Raw genomic sequence first — 25,502 nt, forward strand, 5'->3', positions numbered from 1 at the left:
TCTAATCTGGCAGCTGTAGACATTCCAAAATGAAACACCACAGGAAAACAACTTTTGCAATAAAAGCTGTAATAGCCCCAAATTAATGTTTCCTTCTCTTTGTGTCTTTCCAGTCCTCCGTGAGCTCTGGATGGTTTAGATCAGTACAATATTTCTCAACTTTGACAACTTTTAACATGCATGCACTTCAACTCCCAGAATTCCCCAGCCAAGTGAAGTTCACATATTTTAAAACTGACAAGGTTGAACCCTGCCCCCACTAAAGTATAACTCATTATTTCAATCAGTCACTGAAGGACAGATTTCTAGAGCTCATTATTGTTAACTATAAAACTGCCTATATATTCTTCCCACCATATCACAATACTTTACATTTTGTTATCTGCAAATTCAAAAACAAGACTTTCCGAGGTGCAAATGTTAGGCACTGTCTTAAAGGTCCAATTTTGGACCCCCAACAGTTGTTTCCACCTCAATTCTGCCAGCCTCACAAAAATGAGAGGTTGCAACATAGCCCAAAACCACCTTACACAAATAATATTCTACATTTATTTATTGTATTTATTGATACGAATGAACGTATCCCATGTTTGATCTTCATACAGAATATAAAGGAAATTAATGAGAACATTTCTTTTGCTTGTACAATGCCTAACAGGAATTACCTTGTTGGTTATGATACACACTTGCCCATAGAGGTTACCTGAACTTTTACGGAGGATCTTTTCACATTGATAGTTAGATGCTAATGTTCGTGGCATGCAGTTTGCTCGTGATGCTGCCATCAAAGCTGCAGACGTTCCAAAATAAAACAGAACACAGGAAAATATTTTGCAATAAAAACTGTAATAAGCCAAGATTGATTTTTCCTTCTTTTTGTGTCCCATTCCCTGCTGAGTGGTCTAGATCAGTATTTCTCAACCTTGACAACTTTTAAGATGCATGGGTTTCTTAAAAGTCCCAGAATTCCCTAGTGGGATTAAGTCCACACATCTTAAGGTTGCCAAATATTGAGGGATGCTAGCCTAGATTCCAGCAGATGCAGAGGTAGCAAGTACCACCAGTAAACATTAAATGTGACCCCAAATTACTAAAAGGCTGTCCTTCCATCCTTCTCGGAAGGAAAGAGGGGATGTCCTAATGAAGAATCAACGATTCTCATTCAGATATTAAAAAGCAACAGCCTGACAGCTCAGGAAGGAAGTAGAAAACCAGCAATCCAGCGAGGTCACTACAAAAATATGATATGTTGATGATACCTGGCAATTAACACCTGGCAATCAATACCTGACACTCGCTCTGCCAATTGTTGGACAGCTAAAGTCCAGGGAGCAATGGGCTTTTTAACAGAAGCTCCACCAGACTATCTGAAGAAACTCAGCTGCAAATCAGTCCCTCATTTGGTTCAATGACCACTCAAGGCCTGGGACTGATCCGCCGTATTTTGCTGCCAACTCACCTGGAAGGGGGACATCTCGGTGGAGGAGAGCTCCTTGAACCGGCTTGCCCAGCTCTGTGTTCACACCCACGTAAGCCGTCTGGGAACACACCACCCCAGAGCTCAGGCTTGTCTCTAGTGCCAGGAGCTGCTTTTCTTCAACCTTCTCCTTGTCCTCCTCTAATTCCTGCAACAGCGCCTGAGCTGCAAGACGGTGAACAGGGAGCCTGCAAAAAAAGGGGAGGGATGGGCAGAGAAAGGTCTGCCATCATGCCACACACCAAGTCTTAATTTGTTGTCAGCTCCTTTTATATCGTGGCTTTCTCTCCGGAGGATCAGCTGACAGTAAATATAACAAAGTTAATAATGACTAAGTGCTTGTGTTGGATTTTAACTCAATGAAGCTGAAAATCTGGAGCAAAAAACCCCTTTCCTTGTTGTCTCTTCCCTGAAAAGAGAAAAAGCAGAGCCTGAATGTACCCCTGGAGAAGCACTTCTGTAGCCTGGAAGTAACATAAAAGAACACAAGTGGTTTGTTTTGCATTGGCTTGGGCTATTGGGCTTTAGTCAATATGTTCACAATGAAAACTGCCAGAACAATGATGAATCTAGTCAAATCTCTGGGTCCTTGGCTAAAGGTTTGTGACTCCAGAGGGCAAGAGATGACACACACATCTAAGCAATAAAGTTGATCAAGGTGGTGGCTTCCTACTTTCACTTGGCATTAACATACAAAGGACACGTCATCTCCAAGGGGAAATGGCTCTGCTAGGTGAAAAGCACCTCTCTCTGAATCAACAAAACGGCTTCATCTTTTTCTTGGTTCATAAGCTACTCCTGGCTGCATTGTATGTGAAGAGATAGCTGGGAGTAGGACATGAAGAAACTGTGAATCTGAAAAAAGAGGCATCTGCTTCAGGAGTCAGAAAAATATTTTGGATGTGCTCCCACTGACTCATTCATGTGCCTCTTTTCAAGGGTTTCCTCAGCCTTGGGTTATACCTGTCTGTCTTCTCAAGTTGGAGTGAGAACTTGGTTGTTTCTGTGGAAGTCTCATTTTGGAAATTATACCGAACAATGGCTGCCCCCTCCATGGAGCCCGACGTCTGTATAAAAACAAAAGTTGCAAAGGAAGGAAGGGGAAAAGAAGGGAAATTCTTTCTGAGGATCAGGACAATTCTAGGATTAGAGCTGCTGAAGGAGGGCAGCACAGGGTATATAGTCTGCACCACAGGAGGGAGGATTTCTCAGGTTGGTGGGCCTCAGGTGGATCACTTGCCTGAAGTTGCCCCTGGATCTGGGCATAGATGAGGCAGCGCTGACCTTGGAAAATGACCTGAGGGCCTGACCCCACCAGTGTGGCCTCAAGGCCATAAGGCAACTCCCAGTTCAGAGAGATCCCCGTCAGTGCTGGCTGAAGGGCCTTCTTCAGACTTTGCAAAGCCTGCAGGAAACAGGAATCTTATGAAGAAGCAGTACCGTATTTTCCGGTGTATAAGACGACTGTGAGGACGCAACGTATTTTCATATATGGTGGACATGTAAAAAGGTTAAAGCTTTTTGGATTAAAATTTGGTGGAATATGCAAAAGATATTTAAGAAAAGGATAAAGTTCTCTCCGCAATTGTTTCTATTGGGTATTATTACAGATACTACTGTTATAGATATTAAGTTGATGTTGAATTTAATTACGGCAGCGAGACTTTTAGTAGCGCAATATTGGAAGAAGGAAGAACTGCCGACTATAGAAGAGTGGACTTTAAAAGTTTCTAATTTGGCGGAAATGGCGAAGATTTCAGCGTATTTGAAAGACCAATCGCAACAGAGATATATTGTGGAATGGAGGAGATGGATTGATTATATCCAGAACAAATATGCGACTAAAAAGTTTCATTTAGCATTTGAATAAGTAGTGGAGTTATATGATGTATAATTAGCTAGTAGTTATTTTTTTGTTATTTTGACGATGGAGAGTTAAAGTGCGATAGACTTTAATGTTTTATTGTTGTTAGCATATTTTAGATTATGTTTGTTTGTATTTTTATACCCTGTATTCAGCTCTGGGAAGTCGGGGAATGGGAGGGGAGGGGAGGGTGGGGTTGGGGAGGGGGGGAGGAGGGGAGGTTTCTTTTTTGTTTTTCCTTTTTTTGTATTTTAAAATGTATTTTAAAACTTTTCAATAAAAAAAAGACGACTTGGCATATAAGACGACCCCCTACATTTTAAATTATAGGGTTTGGGCTATACTCGCCGTATAAGACTACCCCTCTTCCAACGCACACCAAATAAAAATTAAAAAACATCAGATTTGATTTTAATATGGTAATTTTAATTCAAATGCTTATGACATGCAGGTACTTAGTAGGAAAACTGTCACTTATAAACATAAGGCTGTTTGTCATCAAACATGTAAACATAAAACAGTGCAAGTGGATTAAACTTTTCCTAATTCACTCTAAAGCTTTCCCTTCGCAGAGCCTTAAGTAACACCAGCTGCCTGCAATTAGTGCAGGTTCACATCCCACCAGGCTCAAGGTTGACTCAGGCTTCCATCCTTCCGAGGTAGGTAAAATGAGGTCCCAGACTGTTGGGGGCAATAAGCTGACTTTGTAATAATGCTGCTGGGGGGGGGTCAAAAGCCCTAATAAGCAGGCATATACATAGAATGAAGGCTATTGTTAAGCAGATTGATTTGTGCTTTAAATTGTAAGCTGCCCTGAGTCTTCGGAGAAGGGCGGGATATAAATGGGATTAAAAAAAAAAAGACCAAATGGGAGATCCGCTCCAGGTTTTCCAGCCAGCCCGCCCAGTTCCTGAGTCAAATGTGTCCTTAGAGCTAAGCAGCTGCTCTGACTGCTGCATTCCCCACCTGCCTTTCAAGTTAGGATAGACTACAGCTGCTCTTCAACTTTAGAAGGAAAGACGCCCATACCCCAGCCTGTAAAAAATCACAGACTGCAGCTTCTTCTCCAATTGGTCCCGCTTTCCCTGCGCAGACAAAATGGGAGATCCGCTCCAGGTTTTCCAGCCAGCCCTGTCCCTAAAGTTTCAGCACCCGGCGTATAAGACAACCCCTGACTTTTGAAAAGATTTTCATGGGTTAAAAAGTCATCTTATATGCCGGAAAATACGGTATATGATTTCAGCATGCTCTGAGAAATAAAAGGCAAAATTTACTTTGAAAATATTAAGGTTGTCACTGCTCTAGCTTTGAGATTATAAAATAGCTTCTGCAAAAACAATCAAAATTTTGACTGCACAGTGTTCTATTCTCCCACTCCTCATGATAAACAGTAGCTTTTGGCTGCAAAGAAGGTAAATGCAGATTTATGCTGCAACTGCAGAAAATTAATTTTCAAATAATTATTCAACTGTATTCTGCTTTGTACAACTCCACCTTGAATGCCATGTCCAGTTCTGGCCTTTACTCTTTAAGCAGAAATGAAAGAACTGAGCAGATTCAGAGGAAGATAAGAAAGAAGATCGGGGAATTAGCATCTAAGCTCTGTGAAGGCAGACTGAAGGCGCAGAGTATGTTTAGAACTCAGAAAAGATGGTTGAGAAGGGATACAGTGGCACTCTTCAAATACCTGAAAGGGATTGCAGAATTAGTGATGAATTGGGTGGACTTAAAACATTTAAATAAATTTATACATTGCCTTGAGCTCCTAAATGAAGGAAACAAAGAAGACATTATCTTTTATTCCAGAATGCAGGGTATGGAATAGTGGATTTAATTACAGGAAGACAGATTCTGATTTGAAGTTAGACAAAACTTTCTGATAGTTAAGAGCAGTTCTGCAGTGGAATCAACTACCTAGAGAAGTAAATAGGCTTCTGTTCATTTGATGTGTTCAGATGGAGGTGAAGCAAGATGTTTTAATGAGGGCACCTGCTCTGAAAGGGAATTGGACTGAATAGCCTAAACAGTACATTCTGTGATTCTATGAATTATATCTTGCAACTTTGGTTAATACTGGACAACCTATGCCTGACTGGGTCATTGTTTCAGAAATATTTCTAGCATACAGATAGATTTTATCCCATCTGATGGCTTCCAGTTCAGAAAGAGATGTCATACAGGTAATCTTTGACTAACAATCACAATCGAGCCCAAATTTTCTTCTGATAAGTGAGATAATTGTTAAGTAAGTTGTTTGCCCCATTTTATGACTTTTTTTGCCTTAGCTGTTACGTGAATAACTGCAGTTAATAACATGATTGTTAAGTGAATTTGTGTTCGCCACTGACTTTGCTTGTGAGAAGATCACAAAATGTTATTACACGATCATAGGACACTGCAACTGTCATAAATATGAACCAGTTGTCAAGCATCCAAATTGTGATCACAGGACCATGGGGATGCTGCAATGGTTACAAGTGTGAAAAATGGTCATGTCACTTTTTTCAATGTCATTGTAATTTCGAACGGTCACTAAACTTATAAGTTGACTGTTGTTAATTTCCAGGTTCCAAATAACAATGACAAGGCTCTATATCTGCTACCCCAAAATATGTTCCTATATTTGTGCCTCATATGGAACATGTATTATAAATCAAAATAAACAGTGGGTTTTCACATTAGTTCTTGTTAGCACTAAAGAACTGAATCCATGTAATTTCTGATGTCCCCCTATATCTCAAAGATATTAAGCCACTGCAGCTGAAATATTAAAGACATATAATAATGTGGCAGCATAAAAGATGCTAAATCCTGGAACTATATATCAGTGAGATGCAGCAAAGCTAAAGCCCGTGAAGAAGAAGAGACCTGACCTTGGCCTGCATGCGTTCTTTGCCAGTGATGAATTCGGCACTGCCTCCAGCCGCTCGAGCAATGCCTTTGACCAGGGATGTGGAAGCCCCTTCCCCAATGCCAAAGGAAAAGCACCTGTTTGGTGAGGAAGGAAGAGGGCAGAAGCTGATGGAAACTAAGTGACAAGAACATCAAGAAAATAATTTCAGCCTCTCTTCTTACCCATTCTGTGTGCCTCTGACATATAGCCATGCTGGCTACATAACCATGGAAATTGTCTTCGGACAATGCTGGCTCCCTCAGCTAAGAAACGGAGATGAGCATGTGCACTAGAATCGGACACGAGTGACAGGGAAACCTTTACCTTTACATTTTCTTACCTGTGGCAACGACTGTTACGTCGAACTTCAGCAATGACCTCATCTGTATTGGACACTTCTCCATCAGTGAACACAAAGATCTGTGGAGACAGAGAGCAACTTGAAGTGAAAACTGTAAAGGGCAGAGAGACGAAGATTTGAAGCAGGCAAGAAGAAATGTAATTTGAACTTCCTATGGCTAGTCAAAGAGACAACAGGACTAGAATGAAGCCAAAGCTTTGCTTAACAATCTCTAAAGGTAAAGGTAAAGGTAAAGGTAAACGTTACCCCGCACACGCATGCTAGTCGTTTCCAACTCTAGGGGCCAGTGCTTATCTCCATTTCAAAAGCTGAAGAGCCAGCGCTTGTCCGAGGACGTCTCTGTGCTCATGTGGCCGGCATGACTAGATGCCAAAGGCACATAACGCTGTTACCTTCCCACCGTAGTGGTCCCTATTTTTCTACTTGCATTTTTACGTGCTTTCGAACTGCTAGGTTGGCAGAAGCTGGGACGAGTAACAGGCGCTCACGCGGCACTCGGGATTCGACCCGCCAAACTGCTGATCTGATCAACAAGCTCAGCGTCCTAACCCACTGAGCCACCGCGTCCCTTACTAACAATCTCTACATCCCCCAAAATGGCTTGGTTCGAGACATGATGACCTGCTGTCTCTGTGTATAGTTACTGTTTTTGTTCTACCAATGTTGGTGTTCTGTTCCAGCCTACGATCGGCCCTGTTTGAATGTCAGGGACACCCCCTTTTTATAGTCAACAGGCTGGAAAAACCCAACCAAATTTATTTACAAAGAAATCAAAAGTTCAAACGAGTTAAACCAAAAGTTCAAACAAGAGTTAAACAGGAATAACAGACCAGGACTCTAGCAGAAGATCTTCAAACGGTTGCCTTCAGCAACCAGCACCTCCCACACCTTCCCCTTTTATCAGCAGTCCCAAGGCGTGGCTTCTCATTGCCTTCTCCTTCTCTCACCGAGTTGCCTCATGGCCTTTCTCTGTTCTACTCTGCTGGATTGCCTCCTGCTCCTAGCATCCCTGAATAGATCCAGCTGTGAATCATCTACGTCCAATACCTCGTGCTCACATGGCTGAGTCTGATGAGGAACATGACGGGAGGGGCCAGGCTGAGAGTCCTGCAGTGCATCAGAGCCTCCCTCTGACACCAAAGGCTCTCCAAACCCTTCCTCCTCCTCCTCTTCAGAATCATCAGACTCAGCTGCCGGTATCACAGGCTGATGCTGAATCACAACAGTTGGTGAGATCTGAGTAACTGTATGTTGGCTTGCAAAGTAGTCTCTAGATTAGAAATTTGACTTGATCACAATAGCACAAGCAAATTTGGTTTTCATCTTGATGGCATATTGACAAAAATATGCCCAAACTGGTCAATAGTATTTATCATTAATAAAGAATGCTGCATATAGTATTGGTATAACTGAGACTGATAACCTAATTCAGTAGTCCCTAACTTTTGCGGCTTGGCAGCCTGGCTGGAGGGGGGGGATGGGGAACTGGGCCATGTGAGTGGTGGGCTATTGCGCGTGTGCACACACAGCTCTACTCATGCAAGAGAGAAGTCTTTGGGGTGTGGTTTCACACTCCTTCATGCTTTCATAAGCCAAAAGCTTTTGCAAAGGGACAGAAGGCCTGAAGTAGTGTGAAATCACTCCCCTGAAGGCTTTCATTTGTTTACAAAAGCTTTTGGCTCAGAGAAGAGAAGACTTTGTGGGCATGGTCTCATGCTCCTTCAGACTCACCGATGCTCCAAAAGAGAATCTGGTGTCCTGCTCAGGCAGCCTCAGTCAGTCAGCGAAGCTGAGCAGGGCACACTCATCCCAATCAACCTCTGCTCTCACAGCTCCATTTTTGGAGCATTGGGAGCAGGTAGCTTGGCAGCCTGGCTGGGGTGGAGAGGGGAACTGGGCCACGTGAGTAGTGGGCACACATGTGCATAGCTCCATTCATGCAAGAGAGGAGCCTTTGGGTTGCCGCTCGTGTGAATGGAGATGCGTGTGTGCACCGGCCCACTTCTCACATGGCCTGGTTCCGAATAAGCCATGGCCCGGTAGTGGGCTAGGGCCTGCAGATTGGGGACCCCTGACCTAGTTTGTATCTTCCCTATCTTATTAAAAGTGGCATGTGTAGACCTTAATGATCTAATGCCATGATGGGCTGTGGAGGTTTATGGACCCACCAGTTAATGATCATTACGTTTGGAAGAATGTAAGAGTAGTAAATATAGAGAATGCAGATTAATAAGTGGAAGAAAAACAGAAATGTATCTGTGAAATTAAAAACAAGAGAAGGATGTAATAGATCTAAGTGAAGGAGTTTTGGTCTTATAGAATAGAATAGCTATACTGTATATACAGAAATGAAAATGAATATTTAACGATGGATGAAAGGTCTCAATTGTACGTTAGAAAATATGAATTAGCCTCATCTAAATCTATTTGGCTGCAAACATGAAAGGTTGCAAACCATGACTATGCTTGTAACACTTACAGCATATAATAAAAGTAAAACTTCCTTCTAAGAGTCCTTATTTGGTAGTTATGGACATTATGCTTTTCTATAAATCTTTTTGTGCTCGTGCATAAATCTTGATTCTATGTAAAAAGAAAGATCTTATTAGAATTGAATACCTGTCGAGGATGTTCTTCAAGGCATGGCTGGCTGTAAATGGCATTCAAGGGTTTTACAATCTCTGTGCCTCCCAAGTCACAACGCAGCTCCTTCACACGTTGGACAGATGTATCCATGGTCTGCTGGGTATACTTAACACTCTGCCTGTGGAAGGCGCCAGAGGGTGAAAGCTGTTACTAAGCTCAACCAAGTTCTCCCAAACAATCTTTTATATATTCCTCATATCCACAAGAAGCTACTCTTCATCATCTCACTTTTCATAGCCTTAAAGTACAACCACACAGACCAAAGCCATTCTTTGTAATTTATCATCCTTAAAATGCTAAGAAGCATAGAGAACCCAAGGGCTCTATATGGCTATCAAGAAGGCCAAAGACGACAAGGGAACACCTCCTTAGGACCCAATAGGAGATCTCAAGGTCATGAACTTTCACCCAATTACAATTTTCATTATAATTCATGATAAATGAGGAAATTACTAGAAACACTGGGAGAAATTAAACTATGCTTACTTACTTAATTTATTTATTTATTAATTTAATTTCTATACCGCCCTTCTCCCGAAGGATTCAGGGCGGTGTACAGGGCAATAAAATACAATAAAAATACAATGTACAAAAGTTAAGATAAGAATTAAATAAAAAAGCCCAATTGCAATAAAAGTTAATTAAAAATTACAATTAAAATACCCCAAACCCATCAGACCAGGCCGGCTTGTTCAAATAGGTGAGTTTTCAGAAACATTTTTTAATGTTTCTTTATGTCAGTAAAATTTAGTTTTTGTGTTTGCATTATTTCTCTTTGGATTGCAGACTCTCAAAAGTGAAGTGGGGCCCTACAATCCGAAAATTCCATATGCCTCTGGTCTATGATAAAGCTTTCATATGATTTTCAAGTTAAGAAAAGGGATTTCAAGGAAGTGGCACATGCAAGACATTGTGTAATTTTTTTTCTTCTACTCCTAATTTAAGGACTTTGGAGTTTCTCCTATTTAACCCTGTATTTCTTTTAAAACCAAATTATCCATGTAATTCTTTCAAAATATTCTTTATGTAACAAGTAGAAGCTGAAGAAACCAAGAAATAAAAAGATGGACAAAAGGCATCTTTTAATACTCACGGGTAAAATGAGTCATAAGTAGAGCCAAAGCCATAGATGTTGAAATAACATCCCAGAGGGAGACTCTTTAACAAGAAAATCAAGGTCTCCTGAAATGGAATGGGGGAGCGAGAGAAACATCTGGAGTCACTTTAGATATCCCAGCACATCCTTTCAGATTCAAAATGACAGTTTCCATATTTATCACCTCCACTTTTCTGTAGTCCTTTGCAAAGTCAATTGTTGTGTTTGGATGTAGGTTATAGGGATTTGGGCTCCAATTATCATCACAGCTCTCACTTTGTGACCTTCCCTAGACACTAAATCCAGTGTACTTTACAGAGTTGTTTTAAGTCAGAGGGGTCTGACAGGTCAAAGGGAAAGGACCATGTACAGTAGCATAAGCACCTTGAAAGATCTGAGGAAATTCTACACAGGCAATAGATGTAGCCTATAAATATTGTAGACCATTAGTTCTCAACCTTTTCTTCACCACAGACCCCCTTTAAATAGCTTTTGTGGCCATAAACCATGGCCAAAGGGACCCCCCCAGACTTAAGATTTAAACCATGACATTTCTTCAAGCCTTCACGGACCCCCTGTGATGACAGAGCAGCCCCCCAGGGGTCCGTGGACAGCAGGTTGGGAACCTCTGTCATAGTCCACTTTTCATTCTCCATCTTCAACAATCCAACTGATTCATCCACTTGTCTACCTTTAAAGTACCTTAGCACTCTCGATGCGTGACAGTGAGCCAAAACTGGTACCCATGCTGCCAGAGCGATCCAGTAGGAAGATAAACTCTCCAGGAACATGCTGACCTGCTTTAGCAGCTAGAATCTTGGGGTACAGGCTTAGCAGGAGGGCTGGGTCCCCCATCAGTGAACCTATATATTGCAGGAAGAAAAGCAGTCAGTAGGCATTTCACTCAAGGCAGGACTCCTCCAATTCTTAGGACTTCCACTTCGGCCACATGATAGCTTATGCCAAAGATGAAGAACCCGTGTTCCTCCATATGTTGCCGAGTTGCATCTCTTAGCATCCTTTAGTGATAGGCAGGCTAAGAGGGATTGCTGAGTACTGTAGTGAAGAGGCATAAATTCCCTCCTTTGTCTTCAGCTTTGCTCACCTGGGGCAGCTCCAGATTTCCCAGCCTCCAAAATGGCACTGGTCTTGTGAACATCTTTGTAATATATCAGCAGTTCCACATCACGGTCAAATTGGTGCCCTTTAGCCAAGGAGACCTTTGGGAAGATAAGCAAAACCAAAGTGCTTGCAGGTTGCAGTTCTAACCCTGTTGTGGAGTCCAGGCTATGAATTCTCAAAGTAAGTGCTATGCTAAGTTGCTAAGATGCTACAAATGCTGCCTTGCCTTAAGTCTTCCATTAACAGAGGATCCCTTTTAATTCTGATAGGAGCACTGATAGGAGCAGATCACCCAGATCCCTAGCCATTTGGCCCACTCTAAGAGGACTTTCAGAGGACCTGTTCATCCTTGCAAGCTCATCTACTCTTTGCGAGAAAGACCATTTATAAAACCCGGTGTTCTCCCATTTGCATAAACCTTGCTTTCTGGGAATGATGGGAATGGTAGCACAACATATCCGAAGACTACCTGATTGGGGAACAGGCACCTGGGAATCTTCTGGCCATGTATAGTCAGCCCTTGGAGCCATAAATAACTTCATCAAGGCAAGTGAGTTAGGGATTTACTCATTATTTCTAAATAAATAATATGTATTATTTATGTACAAATAATTATTTGGGAAACCACGTACGAGTAGCCCTTGACTTATGACCACAATTAGGTCATAATCTCAGTCATTGAGCAAGACCCCCATATGACTGCTTTGCTCATTGACTACAATCCCAGCAGAGAGACACTTGTGTGCAGCATGCGCTGGTCCTGCCCATGGCACTCTTCACTCCTTTCCTTATCGAGCTGCTTCTTGGCTCAGGAGCTGAATGTCTTTCCTGCCAAACTCCAAGCAGGATTTTCAGCCCCTGAAGAAAGAGACGTTTGTGCAAGGCTTGTGCTGGGCCTCTCCCATCCATCAGGCACTCACACTTCTTGCCTTACCATGTAGCCTCTCTGCTTAGATTTTGATGCCCTCTCGTCTCTGGGGGCTGGCTGAAAGAACTATTTGCCAAAGGAGTTCAGATCCCCTTGATACATGAAAGGGAAATCCTTTGATTGGGTGCAAGAATGTAGCTTTTTCAGTCAGCACTTATAAACCAGAGGGCAGATGCAACAGCATCTGGGAAAGCTAGTAGAGAAGATTGCAAATGACACTTACTGTACATGATTAGAAGGTGCTTGGCAACTGGTTGTAATTGTGAATAGGTTGTCATGCACTTAGACCGTGATCACATGACTGCTGGGGTTTTGCAATGGCCAGAGATGCTTTATGGCTGTAAAGCATCTTTTCTAGGCTACCGTAACTATAAACCATCATTAAATGAAGAGTTATTAAGTTGAGGATTATCTGTAGCTCTACTTTTCAGCAGACCATTTTTTTTCAGCAGTTCTAAAAGGAACTGCATCTGGCAGCTCCTAAGCATTTAGAGTCCTCTATTGGGGCAGCAGCACCATTGCTTTTCAGCATCAGTCTTAATCCCACATCCCATTTCTGTTTTTTTCTTCTAAAAGTCAGTTCAAATGGTGTGAACAATCCTGTATTTCATTTGGCTGTTAGGTTCATACAGGTTACAGGTAGTCCTCGACTTACCATAGTTCGCTTAGTGACGGTTGGAAGTTACAACGGCACTGAAAAAAGTGACTTATGGCCATTTTTCACACTTATGATTGTTGCAGCATCCCGAGGATCATGTGATTTACATTTGGATGCTTGACAATTCACATTTATGATGGGTTGCAGTGTCCTGGGGTCATGTGATCACCTTTTGCAACCTTCTGACAAGCAAAGTCAATGGGAAACCAGAGTCACTTAACAACTGTGTTACTAATTGAACAACTGCAGTGATTCACTCAACAAATGTGGCAAGAAAAGTCGTAAAAAGGGACAAAACTCAGCAAACTTCTCACTTAGCAACATAAATTTGGGGCTTAATTGTGGTCGTATGTTGAGGGCCACCTGTACTGATGAGGTGTATAAGTGTGCAGGTGCTGGAAAAATACTTTTTTTTTACCCAAAGTTTCTCCCCATCCAAATCTTTAGGTCCTAAGCAGCCTTACCTGGGCAGCAGTGCAATCCTCCGACATATTTTGTATAAGACTGCATTTTGAATCCACCCGAATGATGCCATAGGGGGACTCCACCTTGGCGTTGAGGCTGAAGGTGTAGGGCAGAGCTTCTCTAGACACTCTTGGTATCTGCTGGGTAACGGTGCCCCCTTCTGAGCCTGATAAGAGATAAGGGATTCCTGGGGATAGCTGCCTGAATCTGGGGGCAGCAGGACACCACCTGAAACAAGAAAGTGGCACTGGGGTGCTGGGATTATTGAGCTGGACCAAGACAGGTTCAGAGCCCTGTATGGCCACAATTCTCACTCTGATTTTGGATCCCAGTAGATGCTTTACTTGGACTTCAAAGCTAAGCAGGGAGGGATATGCTTACTACTTGGCTACCATGGAAGAAACCAATGGGAAATCACTCCTGCCAAGAAAAGGAAGTGTCCATGAAGTCACAAGGAATCCTGCTCAAATTGGAGAATTTGTCCTAGTCAAACCCAGCCTTCTTCATGAAGATGGTGTGAGAAGAGGAAGGGAAGAAAAGCACTTTATATCAGTATTTCTTTTTAATTTGGAAAGGAAAATAATGGGATGCAATAACGGAAGGTCTCTGAATTCTTTGCACCTTCTTATACTCATTTGGCGGGCACCATCTTGCAAAAGTCTGGTCTAGCAACTACACACCATTTTGAGCTCTATCCATGAATAAAAATAAAGAAAATGGTAAAGTTAAATGGAAAGGATCAATGACAGCATGCCTCCTTCTCAAGGTTCTTACTTCAAGAGTTTATTGTTCTAACAGCAAACTATAGCTGTGTTTGCACAATGTGACTGAAACACTGCTTAACTGCACATCCCCAAAGATTGTACAGAATACATCGACTCCTATGCAAGTATCGTACATTATGCCTTCATGTCTTGTATGAATAGAGCCACAACTATTGGTTTTTAGGATGAAACTGAGTTAACTGTCCCAGTGCGTGACACCATTGAGCAAGGAAGGCAGGGAAGGTGCCTATTGGAGTCCTTGCTTTGGGGGCCTCCATGCTGAATTTAGGAATATAGTTGGTTACCTTCAGGAACATAGCGGGGGTTCAGGACAGCTGGCAGGACAAAACGGACGGCCTCATCTGGTTCCACAGCTAGAGCTTGAACGTAGCGTAGTTTCAGTGTGGCCTTCGCACCAGGAGGAAGTTTGCCCAGGTTGCATGTGAAGATGTCACTGGTATTTTCTTCTCTCTCGAGCAGAAAAGCCTGGCGGCCTTCGCTTAAGGCATCGTCGTATTCTTGCTTTGCCTGTGTTGAAGAGGGAGAAAGAGGACAAGATCACTGATTAGAGTGGTCACAAATAAAGAGCCTCTGGGACTTTGGGTTTTAAAAAAATCCCAGCCAGCAGTGGCAATTCACTTTCATAATGTTCTCAAGAAGACTGCACGCACTTACTCATCAGCAACCTTTCCAGATAGTATTCCTTTCAAATGAAAAACACTTTCACATGTTTGGGCAGTTACACTGTTCCTACCACCACTTAACTTTTCACTATGGTAGAGGAACAAATGTCATCAAGAAAATACATCAAACCCGAAGGAAATGTATTTAAGTCTGTTTAGCATAGCAGACTGTGATGTGTAGATTTCTTGACACAATCTGGGTGCAGTGATATAGCCTCTTATGCCTTCCCAAAACTATACCCCTGTATTCTGAAATGTTTAGTCTTCTGCACCTGCTTCTTCTCTCGGATCTCGGCCTCAATCCGTGTCCCACCGATCAGACCCTCAAAGCCATAAACTGCAGCTTCATCATCCAGAGGAAAGACAAAGGTGACCTCCACTGGATTCTCTTCCTCATTCTGGTACTGGAGTTCAGATACTACATCAGCCACGAAACCTCGTATAATGACATCCACAGAAATGCTTTTCAAAGGCACTGGCATGTAGAAATAACAAAAAGAGGATAATTAACTCAGTATCTGGCCTGGCCCAGAGCAGAAAGCCCTGTGCTGAAAGTTAACTATCGAAAATGCTGACAAAATGTCTTTTGTAGGTGTTATGCTCCTACCCCAAAATCTGTAATCCCCAGATGATTATTAATGTATATGGCCACCCATCTCACACATCTTACTCTGGGCAGCATACGTAATCAAAAAAATGAACAATCAGAAAATTCAATAATCAAAACCAATTAAAACCTGCAAAAACTACAATAACAAGGCAGGGGGAACACCTTCTAAACTTATATACAGTGCAGCCATTTAAGAGGTTCTACACTTGCATGGGATTCACAAGCTTGATGCATATCCAGGTTTTGAGGGTCTTTTGGAAGGCCTGTAGGATGGGACTAGAATCATCTTAGGGGGAATGCTGTTCCAAAGGGTGGGTGCCACAATAGAAAGGCTCTTTTCCTGGACCCTGCTGAGGAGTGTGTGACCTGGACTTTGCAATTTGTTAACTAACATAAGTTACTTTGTATTCTTTTCCTCTCCTTTAAAATGGTGTTAATGCTCATTACAGGCTGGAATGTAGGAAAAGGTTTTGTCCTATTTATTTATTTATTTATTTATTTATTTGGTTTATATACCGCCCTATTCCCAAAGGACTCAGGGTGGTTTACAAGGCAAAATTTAAAAACAATCCAATATAAAATTAAAATAAATTAAAATAAATTAAATTAAGTCTAGCCACAAAAATTAAATCACAATTTAAAAACATTAAACCCCTCAGTCCAGGCCAGATAGCTCAAAGAGCCAGGTTTTTAGGTCCCGGCGAAATGAACGAAGGTCGGGGGCAGTCCGGAGTTCCGTTGGCAGTTGATTCCATAGGGCAGGCGCGTCCACAGAGAACACCCTCCCCCTGTGGATCGCCCGTCGGCAATCCTTGACCGGCGGTACCCTGAGGAGGCCCTCCCTGTGGGAGCGCACAGGACGATAGGAAATTGACGCTGGCAGCAGGTGCTCCCTTAGATAATCCGGGCCCATGCCATTTAGGGCTTTATAGGTCATCACTATGACTGTATGCATTGATTGATAGCTTCTAACATTCCTAAACTGAAAAGACAAACTATGGAAGGGAGATTATCTCCTGATAAGAAAAAGTTTGTTAGTGTTAATTGGTGTCTGGTTTGTCTCTTTCTGAACTTCAAACAACCTTTTCTTTGTTAACAATTTTACACCCCTTCTGACATCAGATCTCATTTAAATGGATATACATGTAACATGTCTGACTACCAGTATTTGTAGATAATTTACTGTGCAAAGGTTACTTTTATCTTGTCCAATCGACTCTACTCTTGCATTTTCTTTGTTGTGTTAACTATAAAATGGAATGTAAGATAAGGAGGAATTCCTTTTGTCTGAACATTCTGATAAATTATAATCAAATGATCTTTAAATCTCCTTTAAATTTCTGGGAGTCTACCTCTGTGAAGATCTGACCTGGAAAGTTAATATAACCCAGGTGGCTAGAAAGGCCCAACAGAGGCTTCACTTTCTTAGGGTCTTGCGGAAGAACAGGGTAGAACAACGGCTAATGACCCTCTTTTACCGGTCTACTATAGAGAGCGTCCTCTCGTATGGTATTGTGGTTTGGTATGCTGGTCTGACAGCCGCGGACAGGAAAGTATTACAGAGGGTAGTGAGCACAGCACAAGACATTGTGGGCTGTCCCCTGACACCACTGGATGACATCGCCAGGGCTCGTTGCCTTGGAAGAGTGAGGAAGATTCTCACACCCTGGACGATATCTCTTTACTCTCGTACCATCTGGTAGGAGATATAGGAGTATAGCCAGCCATACCAACAGGCTGAAAAATAGCTTTTATCTGTGGGCTGTTAGGCTTTTAAATGGGATATAATCTCTGTGAACTTATGCAGAATTGACTTGGGAGGCCTGTGTGTGGTGTAGTTGGTTCACATGGTGTGGTAGGATGGAGGGTTTGTTGTCACTGTGTGTTGGGGGGAGAGAGCAGGGGGGGAGGCTCAGCTAATCTCAATGTACACATGTTGTACTTTGACAATAAAGGTTTATTATTATTATTATTATTATTATTATTATTATTATTATTATTATTATTATTATTATTATTATTCCTGTCTCAGTTTATCTTATTAAAAAATATGCATACCAAGGCATACCAAGTATTTGTTCTTCACTGCTAAACAAAGTTCCTTGGCTGACTGGACGCACAGCATGCTATTTTTGCTAAATGTAATTGGGGAGAGCCGGTCCCTCAAATAACCTGTCCTATGCCATATAAGGTTTGAAAAGTTATAATTAGCATCTTGAATTGGATCAGGAAGCAAACTGGCAACCAATGCAGTTCACAGAGTAGAGGTGTAATCTGTGTAGTTCTTGGAGCACACAAAGCTGTCTACCCTGTTGCATTTTGCAGCAGCTGATGCTTTTAGTCACTCTTCAAGGACAGAGTATACAAATGATCTGCAAAGCTATAGAATTAAAATCTTAAGTTTAAAGACACCATACCTTATTTTTTAAGTCATATGCAACTTGTCATTTTACTCAACATTAACTAGCAATCAGATACTCAGTTTACCTGGCACCTTAAAGGATGTGAGAAGGCCACATTGATGCATAATTGATGCTCTATGAAGGAGAAGCAAGGCACACCAACTGTGGAAGACAAAAAATATTATAGTTTTTTATTTTAAGAGAATAGTATATTCCCACAGAGGTGAAGATGCTTCTTGCATGAGAAGCGAAATGTCTTCAAAGAAAAACATGGAAAAGTATCTTTGTGAAAAAGCATCTTTGGGACAATTATGACTTGGATGACTGAGAATCTCCATAGATATATTCCCACATCATGTATAAGTCATTTCAACTAAAAAAATGATTTTCTGACATAGCACAGGGACTGTTTCAGCTAAGCAAAGTCTTTATGGCTCATCTGGCCAATTTCTGGTGTTGATTCTTTCATTTTTAGCCATTGTTATCTTGCATCTCTGTGAATTAGAGGTTCAATGGGCCTCTGTCACTGCACGTTTTTTTTGTTCGTCAGAAAAGTTCATTTCTAACTGTACATTTCCCCTGTTCTCTGCACCTGTTGTGATAACTTATCTGGTAACCATAGTGAATCCCATATGACCAGTTATGTTATGGTTTCAGTCTGTTTAGTGCGCATGTCTAGAAGAGGTTCACACAGTGTTATTTTTATTGTTTCTTTCACTTTGCTGCTACTGTCTGTTACGTTAGGATGTAGCTAGCTAGCTCTCTGTATAATATATATTTAGTTTTTATATTTTTGTAAGTAAAAGGTATTTAGTAAGATTATGCGTCGTGTTTTTATTGCCTTCCTGCACGCACATCATGCATTCTCTGAAGCACGGTCCTTCGCCCTCTACAAAGGTGATTTTTACCTTGACATTTTGGTATCGAGGATGGTTTGATTTATGTTTTTAGAGATGCATGTTTCTGCGGCTGTTATCAGTTAGTGCTAGCGAGGCAGCAGTGATTAACTGCTGAAACATGTCAGGAAGGAAGCCACGGCTGAAAAGGAGTCTTTCTGTGGGCCAGCTCCCTTCAGCTTTAAGAACTCCAATAGCTTCGGCCACACGCCTTGGAGAAGACGCACCTGCTCCTGTCCACGATGCAAGGTCAGTCACTCCTTTTTTCTACTTTTCCAAGCTCCCTGGCAGCTGCTTTTGAAAATGTTCACACTCCAGGGGCTCAAGATGCATTTCGAAGGCTTGGAGCGAAACCTAAGGTTCAGCCGAAGAAGATTCCTTCTGCTCCTTCAGGCCCCAAGCAAACTATGCGAGATAGGGCTATGCAAGGCTACTGTGAACAAATTGGGGTTTTTGAAAGGCGTTTGCAGGAGGCAAAGAAATATGTGTCAATGGTTCAGCAATATGAGAGGAATTCTGAGCATGAACCGGCCATATTGCCACACCCACAAGGAGAAGCCATATTGCCTCCTTCTTCCCCAAAGCCAAAGTCACGCCCATCATTGAGTGTCATGCAAGACGAATGGGAACCGGAGGCTCCTATGTCACATGATTATGGGCTGTCCCAAAAGCCATACAGAGCCACAGTGATGCCTGAAGCAAATGTTATAGCACCATCTACTGGTGAAGCTGCATTAAGACATGAATTGGAGCTCTCACTCTCGCAATTGTCTATGGAGGAGTCTTTGCTCAGAGATACAAGATTTCTGCCGTTATCTGAGGCTCCAGTCCCTGATGGTGCTAGGATTCCTGTTACTATTGCTTCTCCTGTTAATATTGCTTCTATGCAAGCCCCTCTACCTGGCAGAACACAGCCATATTTAACCCACATGCAATTGCCACCGGGTTCTTATATGCGAAGGCCAGTGTCATCTGCAGGTTATGCTACTGCACCAGCCCCAGCGCCAGCGCCTCCTGCTGGCCAGGGTAGAATAGCAGCTCAAAGACAGTCACAGCCAGCACCAAGACTACCGGCAGCTTCAATGCAACTGCCGCATGTCCAGGCACAGATGCCACTGGTGCCCCCTGCAGGTTATGGTCGGATTGCACAACCTGCACAGCCAGTAAATCAATTGTATATTCCTCATCAAACACCTTCCATTGTACCACTGGCTGGTGACTCAAAATTAAAGAAGTCAGGACAGAATTACAGGGCGTGGGTCAGTGAGGTTGGACTTTTGCTACGCAGAGAAGGTACTCACATGATGGTGTTTAATCCTCCTGCCCAGCCATGGACTCCTGACATATGGGACTTGGATAATAGAGCATGCACAACATTATTGATGTCAATGGACACTGAATTGCAGCTCACGTTTTCACAAGATGCAACTGCCCAACATATTTGGACTCAGTTAGAGACATGTTATCGGCCTACATCAATTGAGTCTACATGTTTACTTTTGTCTGAGTTCCATGGTTCCAGATTAAAATCTGGTGAACATATTGGAGCACATTTGACTAAAATGAAAGGTATTAGAAAAGAACTGGGTGAAAAAGGCTATCCTATTGATGATTTTCAAATGATCAGCATTATCATTAATTCTTTGAATCATGAATGGAAAGATGCTATTTCCAAGATCAATCAAGTGCCTATTGCTCAACGCACAGTGGATCATGTATGCAGAATTTTAGCCGAAGAAGAGGCACTTATGCAAGCTGCGCCACATTTAAGGGAACCACCTGCATCAAGAGCTTCAGCGAGGCGTGCCTTCCGTGGAAGGACCTACGTTCCAAGGATGCCAAGATGCTACATCTGCAATCGTGTGGGACATGCCACCCGGGATTGTCCCCAACGAGTTCCAGCGCCCGTCACATACCAGCCCAGAGGAACAGATTCCAGAGGAGGCAGAGGTAGAGGCGGACGACAAGGTCGTGGTCGTGGTTCCAGGCGTGATCCACAAGCTCCACTTGTCACATTGGTTGTGACCAACGATCCACAGCCTCAACCAGAGTACGACAGACGACTTCTTTGGACTTTGGACAGTGGAGCAGCATTACATGTTACCTACAGAAAAGAGCTTTACACAGAGATGCACAAGCCTGAACCTGAACTTCGTGAACTTTACTCTTTTTCCAATCATCCTGTTCAGGTCATGGGAAAAGGAACTGTTTATATTGAAGAGCTCGGTGCTCTCATTCCAAATGTTTACTACGTTCCGTCTGCCAGTAGTAATTTGCTTAGTCAGAGTCATTTGTCTAGGTTTTCTCATTTTCAGGTCCACCATCTTGAAAAAGCAAGTTATATAGTCAAAGACGGAGATATTGTTGCTGAAACCATGTTGATTGGTGGTGTTTATTATTTAAAACCAAAGTCTAAGCAGCAAGAGCAGGCAAGTATACAAGCTCCAAAAAGCACAGGCCCAGAGAGAGACGTCCCAGAGAGAGATCCTGTTGCTACTCCAAAGGTTCCTAAAGATAATAAAAATACAAAAAAGACACAGGTTGCTCACAGCAAGCCTGGGGTTCCTAATAAAAATGCTAATGTTGAGAATTCACTAACAGGTAAACCTTTGCATTCCAGGTGTATCCATAAGTGGCACAGAAGATTGGGTCATGCCAGTTTCTGTGTTCTGAAGAAGATGCCAGAGTTCGCAAGAGGTTTGGATCTAAAGGGGTGTAAGGTGTTCTTGGACTGTGCTGTCTGTAAGAAAGCCAAATCCAAAGCAGCAGCAATTCCAAAACGCGCTACACGCCTGTCAACACGCATTTTTGATTTGGTATACACTGACATAGTTGGTCCTTTTGCACCAACACTTGGTGGTAAAAGATATTTCTTGACAATCGTTGATAATTATTCTAGATATGGATATGTATATCCTATGAAAGAAAAATCTGAGACCTTTCAGATCTTTAAAGACTTTGCTAGTCTTGTCTATACCCAATTCGAGGTCAACATTGCCAGAATCCAGAGTGATCGCGGTGCTGAATTCATGTCTCAGCGTTTCCAGGACTGGATGCGTGAAAATGGGATAGTACATCAGACATCTGCTCCTTATACTCCAGCTGAAAATGGAGTGGCAGAACGCAGAAATGGAGTTCTGCAAACCATGATGCGTTGCCTCCTTGAAGATGCTAACCTCAGTCTTCCATACTGGGGTGAAGCTATCAAATATGCTAACCACATCATCAACCGTATTTGGAGTAGTGCGATAAATCAGACCCCTTATTTCATGTTGTATGGACACAAGCCTGATCTCTCACATCTCCATATTTATGGTTCCTATGCTATGGTCAATATTCCTTTAGCCCAAAGAAAGAAAGGGGGTCCTGCAGCAAAAAGGATGAGATTTATGGGCATTGATGATAATTCAAAATGGAGCAAATACATTGACTCTCATCATGTTATTGTGGTTTCACAATCTGCTACTTTTGAGGAAGATGCTGACTGGTCCAGGATTCATTCTAACGATCCTGGAGTTTATTTTCCTAGAGATGATGTTGCTGATGCCACACAACCTGATGATCAAGATTCACAGGATAATGTTCCTTCCACGAGTTCTTCTCAACCTACTGTTCCGTCTTCGCAAGCCGCTGATGTTGCTGCTGGCGACAATGATGAAGACGAGGACGACACGGAAGAAGAATGGACGGTTGGCCCGAGACGTTCCAAGAGGACCACAAAGGGAATCCCTCCAAAACGGTATTCGTGGCAAGTAACAAAAACACCTGTACCTTTGATTTGTAATGTTACACTTCCACCTGAGAAGTTCACACAGATCAAAGTCATATGCAACTTGTCATTTTACTCAACATTAACTAGCAATCAGATACTCAGTTTACCTGGCACCTTAAAGGATGTGAGAAGGCCACATTGATGCATAATTGATGCTCTATGAAGGAGAAGCAAGGCACACCAACTGTGGAAGACAAAAAATATTATAGTTTTTTATTTTAAGAGAATAGTATATTCCCACAGAGGTGAAGATGCTTCTTGCATGAGAAGCGAAATGTCTTCAAAGAAAAACATGGAAAAGTATCTTTGTGAAAAAGCATCTTTGGGACAATTATGACTTGGATGACTGAGAATCTCCATAGATATATTCCCACATCATGTATAAGTCATTTCAACTAAAAAAATGATTTTCTGACATAGCACAGGGACTGTTTCAGCTAAGCAAAGTCTTTATGGCTCATCTGGCCAATTTCTGGTGTTGATTCTTTCATTTTTAGCCATTGTTATCTTGCATCTCTGTGAATTAGAGGTTCAATGGGCCTCAACACAAACCAGGAATAACCATGTTTCCCTGTTTGCACAGTTCATTATCTCAGATCTACATTCAGGAAGCCAGAAGAGAAAATTGAATAGTCAAATCATAAGACAACAACCTTCGAGGGTTTAGTTTATGTCTATAAATCATGGGTTATTTACTGACCCTGTATGCATCATGATAAGCCAAAATTAAAAAAAAACATATTGTAGTTTAATTCAGTTTGTGAATTCATCCAGAGAAAGATATCCTGCGGCTAAACCCTGCCAAAACTTTGCTTTCCTCAGCAGAATCCATTACTGCAGTGAAATCTTTTTTCTGCTCTGTTAATGCCACTGAGATTGAACATCATCCAAATGATAAAAAACATAAATAAACAACACCTTAGCTATTTCTGTGCAATGATAAGCTAACAGTTACAGCATCCCACTAGCATAAGAAGAATTTGAGAGAAAATATTTTCATCTCTTCTTTCAAAATAGGTGCAAATTGATACAACCACTATCCCTTCTATACGGCATGATTTTTCTGGATAATCCGATAAAAGAGGTAAGAGCAGATAGCGACCAGAAGTCAATGCTTACTGGAAAGTATGCGTACATACCTGTCTGTTTCCTTAGTTCACTAGGAGGAGCCAGAATGTTGGAAACTATATATGTGATTAGGAAAACAGGAGGTTATTGACCAAGTACAGAGAAATATAAATACAAGGTTAGGTGGATTAAGGGCATAGAAGTACAGTAGCTTGCTTCCTTGGGAGACTTCAATGTAAACGGACGGAGTCGGAGAAAAAAGAGGGGGGCTTTTTTTTTTTGATTCGCAAAAGATCCAGAACTGGAGATTGCGGAAGTAACGTATCGGGAAGGCACGCTTACACTATTTTGTTTTTCCTGTAAAAACAGATAGTCGTGGGAAAGATGCAAGAAAGAGCTCCGATACCCAAGACAATTTTGCCTACCTTAAAGTATCCGGACACCGTCGCTCTTTCCTCTTTCATTAAAATTCAGCATTAAGCGTAACTCCGCTGTTTTTGAGGAAATTCCCGATTATCCCCGATTATCCCCGCCCCTTATTCGGAAAGCACCAATAAGCGCGAGCCTGGGTTCGGAACCTGCGCCTGATGGAGTCACCGCAAGTTACCCGTTAGGCCCCTACCTGTTTTCCTCCGCTTTGGAAACATTAAACGCAACGACGGGCCTTTTTTTCTTTCCTTTTACCCGGGGCTGCTAAATGGCCCATTGCAATCCTTGCGGGGAGATACCGTAGCTTGGCTTTTCAGTGTTTTCCTCAGTCCCTCCCCTTAGACCCAACATGGACTCCGCGTCATCCTTGGGAAAGCCCCGTAACTCCATTCCCCGTAACTCCCATTTCCACAATCCATTACGGAAGGTGCCGATAAAGGAGAATATTTGTAGCTCAGGGTTTGACATGAGGGGTCCTCCGTGCTCTCTGAGCTTGGTGGTTTTGTTGCAGACGTTTCATTATCCAAACTAAGTAACCTCATCAGAGCTAGTCACTGATGATGTTACCTAGTTTGAATAATGAAACGTCTGCAAGAAAACTAGGGAAAAAGCAGGTAATGAAATGTTTGCAAGAAAATAAAGGCAAGGTACTTCTGCAAGTCACTGATGATTTTACCTAGTTTGGGTAATGAAACGTCTGCAAGAAAATAAGTTCAGAGAGCACCAAGGACCCACCAGTACAGAAGGTGGGTGACAGGAGTCCCACAATTTCTATAGTTGACCACCATCATCCGGGACTCTTTAATTCTCCTAAACCCCCGCCCCCCCTCCTGCCCCCAGCCTATGATTTTGCTGTCAGGATTTGATGGAAGCTGCAGCCGAAAGAAATGAAAGATGCACCAATGGCGAAATGGTGAACTCATCCCGGTTCAGGTGCCCACAACCTGCCCATGCTGCAGCCCAGCTCAGTTCAAGGAGGGATTTTCATGGACAAATTTTTACTCCCTAACTCACTTTGTGCTGAGAAATGAGCACAATTTGCGTGATTTTTCTTCTTTCAGAACTGCTTCTTAACCCCACTGACGGTCCAGAGTACTGTTACTTTTGCTGGTGAAGTTTAGGCAAAAGTCTGTTTCCCTCAGCCAAATGGCCCTGGGAATTTGAAGAAATATGCAACAGAACTGGGTTTGAGCATTTGTACCAAAGGAAGGAAAATAGTTAACATCATTTGCTCATTTTCGGTTTGACCAAGTATGTGAGTTCAGTTAGGGTATCGAGTTCCCACAATATCATAAGAGAACATCAAATAAAGTATATGAAGGTTAATGTATTATGGAAACCCAGCATGTTGTGCATCATTCTGTAAGG

The 25,502-nt window shown here is 42.2% G+C and overlaps 1 protein-coding gene across 2 annotated transcripts; it reads right to left on the reverse strand.

Moving 5' to 3' along the window:
* Positions 1–24,185, reverse strand: LOC308676856 (von Willebrand factor A domain-containing protein 5A-like). 2 transcript variants are annotated; one of them, XM_081342893.1, is made up of 15 exons: positions 24,131–24,185; positions 23,777–23,821; positions 18,055–18,131; positions 15,230–15,432; positions 14,580–14,802; positions 13,510–13,676; positions 11,443–11,557; positions 11,040–11,200; positions 10,335–10,423; positions 9,215–9,359; positions 6,575–6,654; positions 6,215–6,329; positions 2,441–2,544; positions 1,460–1,665; positions 1–790 (listed from the first exon to the last, which is right to left on the reverse strand). In XM_081342893.1, the coding sequence occupies exons 3-15, from the start codon at positions 18,092–18,094 to the stop codon at positions 549–551; spliced, it is 1,890 nt and encodes a 629-aa protein (XP_081199019.1). In that variant the 5' UTR covers positions 18,095–18,131; positions 23,777–23,821; positions 24,131–24,185; the 3' UTR covers positions 1–548. The 2 variants fall into 2 exon arrangements, with proteins under 2 accessions (XP_081199019.1, XP_081199020.1); XM_081342894.1 differs by lacking the exons at positions 1–790; positions 1,460–1,665; positions 23,777–23,821 and having other exon boundaries at positions 2,463–2,882; positions 24,131–24,179.
* Between the last annotated feature and the right edge of the window lie 1,317 nt (positions 24,186–25,502).

The sequence above is a fragment of the Vipera berus genome, assembly GCF_964194415.1.
Source record: "Vipera berus genome assembly, chromosome: W".
In the NCBI taxonomy this organism is placed as follows: domain Eukaryota; kingdom Metazoa; phylum Chordata; class Lepidosauria; order Squamata; family Viperidae; genus Vipera; species Vipera berus.